This window comes from Ruditapes philippinarum, unplaced genomic scaffold (genome assembly GCF_026571515.1).
Source record: "Ruditapes philippinarum isolate M1 unplaced genomic scaffold, ASM2657151v2 ctg19884_1_1_1_1, whole genome shotgun sequence".
Classification (NCBI taxonomy): domain Eukaryota; kingdom Metazoa; phylum Mollusca; class Bivalvia; order Venerida; family Veneridae; genus Ruditapes; species Ruditapes philippinarum.
In genome coordinates this window covers 1-14,402 of record NW_026857002.1, presented here as the reverse complement: position 1 = coordinate 14,402, position 14,402 = coordinate 1, and the positions used below count along the sequence as shown (strand labels likewise).

Sequence of the window (14,402 nt, the reverse complement as noted above, 5' to 3'; positions counted from 1 at the left end):
ATTCTCCATAGGATTGGCCCTGTCTTCATACTGTAATTCAGTTTGTAATTTAATGTCTATTTCGCATTGAATACTTCATATTCTTTAATATAAGGCACTAAAACAATGATAACTCTTGCCTCATAGATTAAATTTAAAATTTCATTGACAAATGATTCTCATTAATACGTAGTACCTAGTCCTAATGATGCCTTTTACAGTCCTAGACAACAAATATCTTGATTATGTATTTAGCCAGCTTTAAACAAATAAATTCCAATTAGAAGATAACCATTCTGATGTATAAGATCCTTATCAAATAATTTATATAAATAGAAATGTTTCATAGGACACAGATGCGCCTACATTCAACACAGTCTATGAAGGAAAAGTGTGACAGCAGGAGAGACAAACAAATGGCAAATCTACATTCTACATCCCCAAGTTTTTTTATGCCGTGTTTTTTTTTTTTGGGGGGGGGGGGGGGGGCATAAAAAGGTAAATTTTTTTTTCCCCCCCGCCCCCCCCCCCCCCCCAAAAAATTTTTTTTTTTTTTATATTTTTCCATAATGAAGTAAGTCATTAAAATATTTAAAGAGTGATATTTTTGCAGCAGGAAACTATTTAGTACAGACTTATATAAAATAATTATAATGTTGATGCCCACACTTGCATTTCAAAAATAATAGTTTTTGCTAGTACCTACACCTATACAAAATCAAAATATCATTTAAATTTAGAAAACCTTTGCACAATTAAAGTATATATTGCTTCAGTGTCACTTTGTCTGAATAAAATATCCCAGTCAAATGTTACTAAAGAATATTCAGACTGTAGAAACACTATCAATGAACTTACTGTTGCCTTTAGTGAGCCCCTTTGCATTTTCTCAAATCCTAGAGCCATTACACAATCTGCCATACCTACACAAAAGAGAAAATAGTATAATGACCTGTGTATACTTTAACAAATTAAGGAACATTTCAAGTAGAAAAGATGTGTTATTAAACACGTAACATTTTTCAATTCATTAGCATAATGCACCTTACTGAAAAAGGTGCAATACATGTATACACTATTGCAGGAACAATCACCATCATTACTCAAACAAATTCTGACCCCATCTCATTTAAATTTAAAAGAATGATCTATTATCATACTGTTCATTCATTTTTTATTGCATTTTATTTCACACCTGAACTCCATAACAGTCATAGGGTAACATTCCAGCTTTACTTGTAGAGAAAGATCTCAGGTGTCTCCACCATGTACTTTTTCAGGTACAAGCAAGAACCATAGTATTATCATGTAGCTGGGTAATACCCCACACAGAAGAATCAAAAAGTCATTTTCCTGAAATACAACATACCTCCTTGGATCAGCTGTTTAGCCATCACAAGAGCTGTGGATCCAGTGGCACAATTATTGTTTACCTGAATCAAGCAGAAAAGGTGGTCTGAATTAAAACTGTTTTATTCTTTCATTAGGTATTAATTTAGAGCTAATGGAAATATTAAATGTCTAATCCATTTCTGAAAACAAAATCATTTTTAACAAGAAAATAATACCACTTTTATTTGCATTATTTTATGTAGATGCAAAAAATACTTTAAAAATGAAATGTCACAAGTGAACAAGGGTCAAGTTTTAAACACGCTGGCTGTCAATAAAGAGAGATAGGTTCAAAGCCTTGCCTCAGTATAAGACCAAGATCAGCAAGAACATCTGAGCTGTCTGATCAAAGTAAATGGTCTGGGCTGTTTGTAGTTTAATCAGTTTTATTTTTAAGTTTTCCCTAAAAATTGATGAATGGTTTAGCCAAGATTAATTGATGGATAAGTCCATTTAAGATATTTAGGGTGGTAAGGGTTAAAGACATTTCTATATCCTTGTCTCCACAAGGTGCTTTACAAATATATCTTTCTTTTAAATCTATTTCTTGCTATTAACTTACATTATACACAGGAATGCCTGTCATGCCAAGTTGATACAATGCCCTCTGTCCACAAGTTGAATCACCTTATGAATAGAAATATTTAAGCATGAGTTTATCTTGCACTGGATTAAAAACACCACCAAATGATACTAGTAGTGTAAAGAGCCAAACATTATACTGCATTTTAAACATAATTATTAGGTCACTTGGTTAATGGCAAAAAAACTAACAATCAAAAATTAATTAATAGTAACTAATCAGTAAATTATTTAAATAATCAATATTTGAACTTTACACTCGCAAAAATGATATTAAATTTTATTGGACAAAGCAGAAAACAATTCTTGCTATTTACCAAAACATCTTTAAAGCAGAAAATGTAAAATCACAAATTAAACTTACCATAGACATACCCGACACAAGCTTGTTCTACAGCATCATATGAAATGCCAGCATCTTCTAATGCCTTTATCCCTGCAACAAGAGAAGTAACTTCTTTTCAACAAACTTTGAGTAAATGAAATCTCCTCATTTGATATTTCAAGGGGTTTATTTTCTTTGTGAATATAAAAAGTACTTCATACCAAATTATAACTATTGAGGTTTATAATCATTCTTATTTTATTGCAAGAATAATTATTTTATAACAATGTTATACAAACCTTCCTTTGGATGTTCATTCTTTCACTGAACCTAAGTATACATTTTTGGGGGATTTTTTTCTTTTATTTATCTTTTTCTGGCTGTGTATGAGTTACAGCAACACTGAGAGAGTCATAATAGTTATGGAACTATTCCAGCCTGAACAGCCTTACTGGTAAAAATAAACCTTAGGTGCATCTCTTGTGCATTATTTTAGGCATGAACATGCACCAAATAAATTGCAAGCTCTTCAACAACTTTGCTATGTTATTTCAACTTGTCATCAGCTTATTATTTAAATATTTTACCAAGTGACACAGCGACTCTTTCTTCTTATAGCTTATAGCAGCATATAAAACTTAAAATGAAAGACTATAATATTTTTGTGTTTTGAGACTTAGACTAAGTTGGAATGGAGCATCTAAATCAACAATATTACAAAACCTTTTCCAGTATAGAAATATAGCCAATGAATATACCTGCTTCTTTGGCCATATCAGGATAATCAAAGTTTTCCCTCCTTCCAGGTTTTTCAAACTGAAATTATATCAATACATCTGAATGTAAGTACAATGTTAATGAAACAAAAAAAAAGCATATTTGCATCATTTTTTTATTTCATTCTATAGCTGTAACTGAATACTAAGAGTCTATATTCCAAATGAAAATTTCTTTAAAACCCTGCAAGTTCCTCTCCCAATTCAAATTACTAATGCATCTTAATTTTATTCCTCTTGCAATACAATATTAGCCTTAAAATTAATTTGTCCTCTGCATGTGCTTATTTCCAATAACATTAATTTTAAAGGCTAGGGCCACATTCCCAAACCTAAAATACTGTATTCCTAGAAAAGATTTTGCGCGTTTTAAGTTAGCGCTTTTCGCGGTAGGCATGATTCCGCGAAACTTTATAGCCGCGAATATGTCACTTATAACAAATCCGCAAACATTTCTAGCTTCAACCAAATATAAACATAAACGTGCAGAATATTTATTATAATCTAATTACACAAATAACATATAAACGCAGGTGCTATAAAAATGTGTGTAAAGAAATATGTATGTATGTTATAGATACCTGTTTGGACCCTGAAGAAAATAAATTGTCAATTATTAGTAATTATCATGCTTATTGACGTTATTCGGTAGTCACGACGTATACAAAATCATTTACAGTTTGCGTGCATTGAATGGCTTGGGTTTTATTTGCTTGGAGTAGGTGTAATCCTTTGTTAAAAGTACAATAGCGATCAAGTGCTACATTGATAAGCAGCTGTTATGTTGTTATAATAAAAGCAATATATCGATCGACATTTTGAAGACAAAGTCAGTTATGATTCAAATGAGAATAAAAGCTAACGGGTCTGACTATATCTTACTTAATCCCATAGTGAAAAAGGTAAGGAAATAAGATAAAAGTGATCACGGAACAACTGTATGTGTTCGGCTAGTCAATAGATGAAAAGGCATTGTAAAGAAAAAATAAAAGAATTAAAAGTACCCAACAGGCGAGGAGATGTATCAAAAACGTAGCCTATTTAGGCCGTAGCTACTTAATACGGAATTTGCGGTTACTACAAATCCGCGAAAGTTTGTATCCGCGAAAATGCCGACGTTGTGAAAAACGCGAAATATTGTATCCGCGAACATTTCTAGGAATACAGTAAACCCTGATATGTATGTATAAAAGCAAAACTATAAAATATACCAAGAAGAGTTTCTGGAATTGGACATATATAATCAACATACGAAAAAGTGAAAATAACCCCTCTGAGAGCTGGATGTCAATTCACATTACTAGTGAAAATCAGCATATTTTGACTGACATGGCCCTCTCTGAAAAACTAGTAAATGTCAACACTCCTACATCCTAAATAACAAATTTGAAGTCTCAAGAGCAAATTCCAACCACAGTAAGGAATTAAAAAATTGTCAATAAAGTTTTAAATTCAGTCAAATTCAATGTACATGTAAACTTAATTGCTAGAGCTATGATTCTGACATGTAGTTCATTTGTTATGTTGGTTAGCCCTAACTTTTCAAATATATATAATTGTCAGATGAAATAACAGCCTGTTGTTACATCAAAACAATATTTTTAATAATAATTCATATAGGATGTCATAATGTTTCAATTAATGACAATATAATAAAACTGCAGTTACATGATGGCTATAATAAACTACTTTTCATAACTAAACATGAATCAACAAATACATTTTTTTTTACTCGACAGTTTATCAAAGTAAACTTTTTGTGTTAAACTACAAAAAAAATTCTTGTAATATGAGGTCAATAAAAAGTTCATTTTCTAAGGCTCAAACAACCATACCTTAGTCATTCCAACACCTACAACATAAACTTTACGCTTCATTTTTAACTATCAAATACACGAATTTGCCAAGAAGAATAAAATGTGTATCAGCTATGCTACAAGTGCCTACAATGATCCACTTCTGCTATATGACAGCTTACACATCCTATTTAATCTGTGACCTATCAAAGTCCAAACATGTGAAGTTTCAATGGGGATCACCTCAAAATAAATTTTAACTGCCAAAGTGTTTGCTCCTTTTAATATCTAAATTCGTGTTGAAAATTTAGCATTGGTAGTGAAAATCACAAAATATTGATACTTCTACGGCGGCATTTCATATCCTTCTTTTGAAATCAATCATATAATAAACAATCTCTAAAAAAATGTTTAGAAACCTCAAGACATCCCATACTTTTGAAATGGCCCCTCATGAAATATGCGTTTCCAAAAATATTGACAATTACAGAGGGGTTTGATTGTCATTATTTCTAGAAATCATTCAAACAAATTTTTCGCAATACACAGGGCCATTTAAATGTTAAACCTTTGTCATCCCGACACCAACAACATAGACTTTTCTCATTTCTGTGTTTACACCGGGAGCAGCCATATTTGTGACGTCATGAATATCCCAATTAGGAACTATTTTCGAAGCTACTTAGTAATAATCCGCTTTAATAATTATCAAAGCTGCTTCCACTATATTGAAGCAAATGTAGCAGTAAAGAAATATTCAGTCAATACACCATTTCAAAGATAAATAAATTCCTATAGAGGTTGTTTACTTTCAATTTTTTGTCAAATTTGGAATTACTTTTTTGTTGTAGCCTTATACTACTGGAATCTTGTGGCTGATGTATTTTTGGCGGGGATCATTGTTATGGTTCGTTATATTTACCTCATTTTATATGAATTAACCTTGTTTATAGCTTAAATTTCCCTTGTTATTCAAAAGTTCAATCTTTTATTTATAGACTGATGCATATTGATTCAACCGTGTTGCCTATTTTACTTGGAAAATCGCTGCCAAAAATTGGACAGGTGAGTTCACAAATCAATTTTCTTCCATCAAAATCGCGTCTAAATCAATAAATTTCTGCATCATATCAGTTTGCATTTAAATCACCAAGCTACATTCGATAGAACATATTATGCTGGTCAATTTACTGCATTCAACATTCTTGATATTTCTTTGAAAAGACTGCCATACTGCTGACCTACTAAGCATCTTTTCTTCCTTTTGGAAATGCAGTGGGTGGGGAATAGTTGAAATTACTGGCTTATATACGATATTGGATTAATGATGTTGTAGTTCTACATTACGAGCGTATACTGTGTTATGTTTATTGTGACGTTAATTATTTTCCTGATATGAAGATTGCAGTGCTATATTTATATGTTTTTTAAAATCATTTAATTTTTTAGTTTAAATTTATGTTTGTTTGCATCTCTTTATTGAATGCAAAATTTTTAGTGTAACTGGGATCCAGACAGGGTTTTCATTTTTATCTGAGACAACAGATGTGGCAACGAAAACATCCGATTTGGTCAAGGGGATATTTTAATCTTCAGACTGAAAATGCAAGTGATTTTAACAGCATTTCAACCAATGATAATTGATATCAGTGTTCCCACTTCTTTTTTTCATTGGGGGTATTTTTACTCCTTACCTTTGAAAACTGGGGGTAAAATAAAAATTTGTACAATATTTGTTTTCTTCAAGATTCACTCCACACCCCCTACCCAGGTATAATTCATTGTGACCAACACATACTGGCATATATCTCCATCTCAATTAATATAACCATTTTTTGAGTTATTTAAATTCATAAACAGCATATAAATTGTTACTACACACCTTTGAACAAAACAAAGCTTCCCTTTTGTTGATGTTTTTAATTAACAAAATCGGCATCGCGAAAATATGTGACAAATGAAAATTCGTCAGTTTTCTGCAGAAACATTCACAATTCCAGTTGTAGCTGCTTACCATTATGTCAAAATTAATATTTTTTTGTATTTTGAGACTGTTTTTCATCGGCTATTCTTACAGGCATGGTAAAACAAAAATTATAAATTTATAACTTACGGCAGTAATTCCCAGTGGGGGGTCTGTAAACTTCATTGTGAATTCGAAGATTTTCTCACATTTCATCAATTTCAATGCACTTTAAGTGATTTTTGTTTGAGAAATTGCTCAAAAGAATAATTTTTGAATTATACAAGATTAAGTTTCCGACTTTCTGTGCGTATTTTTACCCTCTTGCCTAAATTTCTGTACGTGAATTTTGTTATTTATGCGTAAAATACGCACATATGTGCGTATATGGGAACACTGGATATGGATCGCCAATTTGTTAATTATGAAAACCCTGCAAGGGATGCAAATGCTTGATGAGAATAGTTTGACGACTAAGACTTCAACATGATTTGTTATAAAGATGACAAAAGAATATCAATATTCATTATCCAATTTTTCTAGTTGGAATGAAAACAGAATTTCATTATAAAAAGAGAATAAATATTAGGATATTATCATCTTTTGGTAATCATTTATAGGGGTGTAACAATACGGCAAAAACCGTATTACAATATATTGCCATTTTGTCAAAGCGTATTGCAATACGTATTGTCAGGTATATGTTTATTATTATTATTATATGTATATATTCTTAGTAGAAACTTAATAAAAATGTAAGGGATAAATAGAAAGTGAAGTGTCACACAATTTGATAAACAAAACTAGTCGCGCGTGACCTTTCACACCTGGGCCGCTTATGTAAATTATGCAGCGACTTACTTACTTTTAAGTGTACTAGTTGTTAGGGGTGTAACAATACAGCAAAAACCGTATTGCAATATATTGCCATTTTGCTGAAGCGTATTGCAATATATTGCAATACGTATTGTCGTGTATATGGTTTGATGTAAAGATGGAGTAACATTTATATATTATTATTATATGTATATATTTTTAGTAGAAACTTAATAAAAATGTAAGGAATAAATAGAAAGTAGTGTAACACAATTCGATAAACAAAACTAGTGGCGTGTGACCTTTCACATCTGGGCCGCTTATGCAAATTATGCGGCCGCTTATTGACTTTTAAGTGTACTAGTTGTCGGATACTTTTATCTTACGTTGGCGCCAACAAAATTTTCCAATTAAAGATTTTATGCGAAATTTGTACAAAATTAGAAGGCAATTAATTGAAAATGATGATTTTTATAAAATACCGGTTTTCCAAAAATCGTACCGCGATTCGAAATTTATTTTTTCATATTGCAATATATCGGTATACCGGTAAACCGTTACACCCTTACTAGTTGTCAGATATTTTTATCTTGCGTTGACGCCAATAAAATTCACCAATAAAAGATTTTATGCTAAATTTGTACGAAATTAGAAGGCGATTAATTGAAAATTATGATTTTTATAAAATACCGGTTTTCCAAAAATTGTACCATGGTACGAAATTTATTTTTTCATATTGCAATATATCGGTATACCGGTAAACCGTTACACCCTTAGTAATCAACAGAATCAAAATTTAGGTTGAAGGTTTCTTTCTTAGTTTTTTTAAAAAATATTTATTCATTTTCAAATCATCACAGACAAAAATCAAATGTAGTTGTCATGGTACATCTATTTTAAACAATTTAAAGCATCCTTTGCATAACATTGTAATTGCATTTTTGAATTGAATTAGTTCCATTGTTGATTTATTTCTTGTAATAGCTGCACATTAATCTGCTATATATATTTTACACAATTAAAATGTACATGAAGTATAAACATAGATCACACAGAGCTGTGTGAATATTTTCAGTGCAGGTATTGGATGCACTAAATCAGAATACATGTTCACTTTTCAAATACTTAAAACCATAGATTTCACGATTTAACATAGTGAATTTGATTCTTAAATTGCAAAGTTTGGTTTGCACACTGCATTTAACCAGCAAATGGATGGCCTCAGTGATTTTGTCTCGTAAAAAGACCATAAAAATTTGAGTTCCTTCTTCAGTCTCAGTCACATATCAAAATCAAATAAAATTACTATTAACATCATTTAAGTCAGACTTATTAAGTCAAAGACATGATAATACAGTGATGTGAATATCTGCATAATAGCATCAAAACAATTTGAATAGAGATTCACATGGTTATAGATAAGTAGGATGTTACAGAATGCAGTTGTAACAGATTATAATCCGTATCTTTTTGATTTAAAAACAAACAAACCGCCTCCGTGGTCGAGGGGTTAAAGTCGATGACTTCTAATCCAGTTACCAATCTGGCGTGGGTTCGATCCCCGGGAGATGCTTTGGTAGTTTAGCGCGGAGGAAGGTTGTCTAGTACTGGTGTAACTCTCCAGGAACGATGGTTAGGAAACTACCCGCCTATATGACTGAAATACTGTTGGGAAAAGGCGCAAAATGAAACAAGCAAACAAACATAAAAAACCTGGGTATTTAACTTTAAAACTCAAATCTCGAGGTATTGGGTTGTTTTTTCCCATATTTTCCTTGGTTAACCTCTTGGGTCATCAATTTTGAACAATGTTAGGGTTTTTTCATGCAGAGTTCAGGGCCGTAATTGTGCTTCATTTATAAAGCCAGACAGTATCTCTTTCCAGGCCGGCAGAATCTGCTTTTGACTTTTCCATTTTTTCTGTTGTCCATATGTTATTTATAATGCACATTCTGGAAAATTTTCACTTGTCTGTGGGACAACCCAGGCAATATGGACAATTGATTAAGCGGCCACTGACTTTCTCATATATATTTTTAATGAACATTTGCAGTTGCCAGTTTGTTCAAATTTAAACAAATTAGAATATAAATGTAGTCACAGATTAGGATTGTCAGGTGTGGTTGGCAGGATTGTCAATTAGTTGTAAACATTAGGAACATAGACATCAAACAATGAGACTTAAATTAGGTGTTAGTCAATCAAGGTGACAATTCACAAAAGATTTGGGAAAAAACACACAGAAAAACAGACAGTCTTTTAAAAGTAATTTCAAATAAAAAATATTTTGACAGTCTGAGAAATAAGGCACAAGCCCGGTGCCCAAGTAGGGCTTGAAGAAATCCAAAGATTGTAAGCCCGACGGGCCTTTGAATTTAGAATGTGTTTTCATATAAAATTAGTTTTAGTCTCATTATTTTTCCGAAATTATGTAAACATCATCAGTCTATGTACATCAAGTAAAATTTGCGCAATATGTCATTCAATTATGCATGTTCTGCATTTATCGTCCTCAGCAATTGGTTAGAGTAAATATACGAACAATGTCTGAGTATAATCTTTAATGTTGGTTGTTTAAAGAACAGGTTATTGTAAATTTCTGTTAGAATATATTTATTTTTAGATTGACCTGTGAACAAGAAACATGAATCAGCTACATTACACTCTGAAGCAAAAACCGGGAAAAGAGACTTTTATTGAAAAACGGCTGACTGATTTTCCGTCCCTTTGTGTTTAAATTGCACCTTGTTGATGTGGAAAAAAAACAACATAAAATAAACCGTTGTCAATAAATCTGTCCAGGCCTATACTTTTGCCAAGGTTGAAGGCCCAAATGGCCTTGCAGACTGTTTTGAGAGACATTTTGCTAATCATATATCATTTACTTTTTATTGAAACAAAAGCACTATGGCCATAATCATACTACTACAATCATTTAAACAAAATATTTAATGGTTGACTCTTATACCCCGGTCACATATTCAAGGAATACGCCCACGGAAGAGCCACGGATTAATTCCGGCATCGTCTGTAGCTACCCGTACTGGTCAGTAGCTCTCCGTATTGTAACCGTAATCAATCGTAGTAGTCCTTGTATATCCGTAGCGATCCTTGACAATTTTTGAACATGCACAAAAATTTGCTACGGGAAAATCAACCGTAGCGTATCCCTACTAGTTCGTATTGATCCGTACTGGTCCGTACGAAAACCGTAATAGTCTGTACTGATTCGTAGTCCACCAACTTGTCAAGGATTTCCACGGTTTGGTACGGAGAACTACATATTTGTACGGTTACCCTACGTATAAGCCACGGATTAATACAGCATTGTCACGGAAAGCCACGATCGTAATACGTTGTACTACGGAGAGGCAAGGATTAGCACGGTCTTATACGGTTTATTGCGTTGCAACACGAAACTGTACAGAATGGTACGGCCCACCACTGTTTAGTAAGGATGAGTTAAGTATCATGTACTTTTTCAAGGGTATAAATACTACCTTCTTGTTAAAAACAGACATATATATTTGCAGGAACATTTAATAAATGATAATTGCCATTTACTGGCTGCAACTTTATATTGAAATGGCTCAGAATACGGAGGCAGTGGTCGAGCTGCTTGATGACATGCATAGAAGTAAATTTATATAAATATCGTACTACAATTCATAAGAAATAGAATAACATTTAATGTTACATATTTTACAAACATTAGATCGTGAAAATGGAGTAAATATGTACATAAAACGAAGTGTCTCATAAGCTTCGGACACTGGCCCTTGAGGAGTGATAATAAGATTAATTAACAAGCTTTTTACATATTTTTAAAACATTAACATCACGATAATTAATGTAATTGTAAGATGAACAGCAAATCTTAAAATTAAAAGAAAAGCAGTATTGATCAACATTTTTCATTAATTACTAGTCCATATCTAATCAGGTAAGAGAAGACAGACGAGATGGTGGACTAGAGATGGGCTTTTACGAAGACCGCTTCATGTTAAGTATGAGGCTCTCATGGCCGAACTTGTTGAGGATCCAGCGTCCTTTAAGAAATTCACTTTAATTGGACCTGATGTGTCTCGGGGATCGGACGCGATTAGGCTGAATCCTCTCCGCCAAAATCATTGAACGCTGCAATTCGTTTTCTAGGTGTTCTTTTCTTTTGAGGCATTTAAAAATGAGCAAGCAAGAGGTTGTGGACGGATGTATTAGGTCCGTATAGATCCGTGGCAATTCGTTCTTCTCCGTATCAGACCGTACTTATTCGTACTAACCCGTGCTTATACCGTAGCAGACCGTAGTGTATCCGTAGTGCGTCCGTCCTGATTCGTGTCGCTCCGTATCAAACCGTGTCGGTCCGTAACAATCCTTGTCTCTCCGGGGGCTTTTGGTGGTAAATTCTTCGGACTCCGTACTCATACCGTTGTGTGTCCGTACTGGAACCGTAGCGAACTACGGAACTTCACATTTCCGTAGTAATGCGTGAACGATTAGACCGTAGCTCTTCCGTGGCATTATCCGTGAATATGTGACCGGGGCATTACTTTATCCTCTGACAATAGATCTTTGGTAGAATAGGCCCCTTTGATGTAATTGAAACTTTCAACAAGAAAGTGTGGTGTTTTATTATCAACATTTGTTTTTATTTCAGATGTGAGTTGGTAGTAAGCAATCATTCAACATGAATGGTGAGGTACCAAATGTTCCCATCACCACCTTAGCAGGGATAACAAGTCTAACAGACTGTAAGTATAACATTGATAGTCCTTATTGTAACCCACAAGCCTGAAGTCCAGAGTTTAATCCTTAACCTACTGGAACCGAAAGTGATCAGCCTTGCCACCAGTATAGGGCCTATCCACCCTGCACATCTGTGCAGTCTGAATCTCTGATCAGGCCCTATACTATTCGCTGACCACAAACTCCAATTTTATCTTGACTTGATGTTCCAAAATTGATAATGGACAGTCTAAAAATTGAATTTGAAAATGAACAAGTCTGTTTAAGAAGTTAAGCAGGTTAAAGGGTCAGTAAGTAACCAAGTTTGGTTTGGACTTTGAGACTTTATGTATGCTAGCACAAATTTTCATTTCAAAATAGTTTTAAGTCTTGTAATCTGTTAAACAGTCATAAAGCAATAAAAAACAAGAATGTCGAACGACACATATACCCCCCTTTCTAGCCATTGACTCACATAATTGGTAATTTTATTACAAAAAATTGCCAAAAAGGGTACATGGAAGTGTTCAATCATGGAAAAATCAACGAAAACCATTTTGACATTTAAGGCCCATGTGACATTGACCTTTGACCTAGTGACCCCAAAATCAATAGGGGTCATCTACTAGTGATGACCAATCACTGTGTGAAATATGAAGACTTTGTGATACATACTTTTCAAGATAATCAGCGGAAACCATTTTGACATTTAAAGCCCCTGTGACCTTGACCTTTGACCTAGTGACCCCAAAATCAATAGGGGTCATCTTCTAGTTATGACCAATCACTATGTGAAATATGAAGACTTTACGATAAATACTTTTCAAGATAATCAGCGGAAACCATTTTGACATTTTAAGGTCGCTGTGACCTTGACCTTTAATCTAGTGACCCCAAAATCAATAGGGGTCATCTACTAGTTATGACCAATCACTATGTGAAATATGAAGACTTTGTGATAAATACTTTTCAAGATAATCAGCGGAAACCATTTTGACATTTAAGGCCCCTGTGACCTTTGACCTAGTGACCCCAAAATCAATAGGGGTCATCTACCTGTTATGACCAATCACTGTGTGAAATATGAAGACTTTGTGATACACACCTTTAAGATAATCAGCGGAAACCATTTTGACATTTAAAGCCCCTGTGACCTTGACCTTTGACCTAGTGACCCCAAAATCAATAGGGGTCATCTACTATATATGACCAATCAATATGTGAAATATGAAGACTTGTGATAAATACTTTTCAAGATAATCAGCGGAAACCATTTTGACATTTTAAGGTCGCTGTGACCTTGACCTTTAATCTAGTGACCCCAAAATCAATAGGGGTCATCTACCTGTTATGACCAATCACTGTGTGAAATACGAAGACTTTGTGATACACACTTTTTAAGATAATCAGCGGAAACCATTTTGACATTTAAGGTCCCTGTGACCTTGACCTTTGACCTAGTGACCCCAAAATCAATAGGGTCATCTACTAGTTATGACCAATCACCATGTGAGATATGAAGACTTTGTGATTAATACTTTTCAAGATAATCAGCGGAAACCATGTGGTCTACCGACGGACAGACCGACAGACAGACAGACCGACATTAGCAAAACAATATACCCCCTCTTCTTCGAAGGGGGGCATAATAATATGTCTGTTACATATGTCATTCAGAAAATAAAACAGAAAATTGGTAATTTTTTAGCTCGACTATTCGATAAGAATAAGTAGAGCTATTGTAGTCACCCGAGCGTCGGCGTAACCACTTATGTTAAAGTTTTTGTAATAGTTCAAATATTTTCAAAGTCCATTGACATATGGCTTTGAAACTTTGCACACTTGTTCACCATCATAACCCCAACCTGTAGACAGGAGGAGGTAACTCTATCAAGCATTTTGACAGAATTATGCCCCTTTTTCAACTTAGAATTTACGTTAAAGTTTTGTTAATACCTCAAATATTTTCAAAGTCCATTGACATATGGCTTTGAAACTTTGCACACTTGTTCACCATCATGACCCAAAACCTGTAGACAGGAGGAGGG

The 14,402-nt window shown here is 33.6% G+C and overlaps 1 protein-coding gene and 1 long non-coding RNA gene across 2 annotated transcripts; one reads left to right on the top strand and one right to left on the bottom strand.

Annotated features, from left to right (window-relative positions):
• LOC132748431 (sterol carrier protein 2-like) lies at nucleotides 1–5,515 on the bottom strand (the record flags this gene model as incomplete). The annotated part of the gene is given in 7 exon segments (XM_060738044.1): nucleotides 1–30; nucleotides 838–902; nucleotides 1,349–1,412; nucleotides 1,934–1,998; nucleotides 2,318–2,389; nucleotides 3,037–3,094; nucleotides 5,419–5,515. Coding segments are annotated over 7 exon segments (420 nt in total), but the record flags the coding sequence as incomplete, so codon positions are not given.
• Nucleotides 5,516–5,526: 11 nt separating this feature from the next.
• LOC132748432 (uncharacterized) lies at nucleotides 5,527–12,430 on the top strand. The gene is made up of 3 exons (XR_009628255.1): nucleotides 5,527–5,757; nucleotides 5,849–5,915; nucleotides 12,287–12,430. It is a non-coding gene; the product is annotated as an uncharacterized LOC132748432 (long non-coding RNA).
• The last annotated feature ends 1,972 nt before the right edge of the window (nucleotides 12,431–14,402 follow it).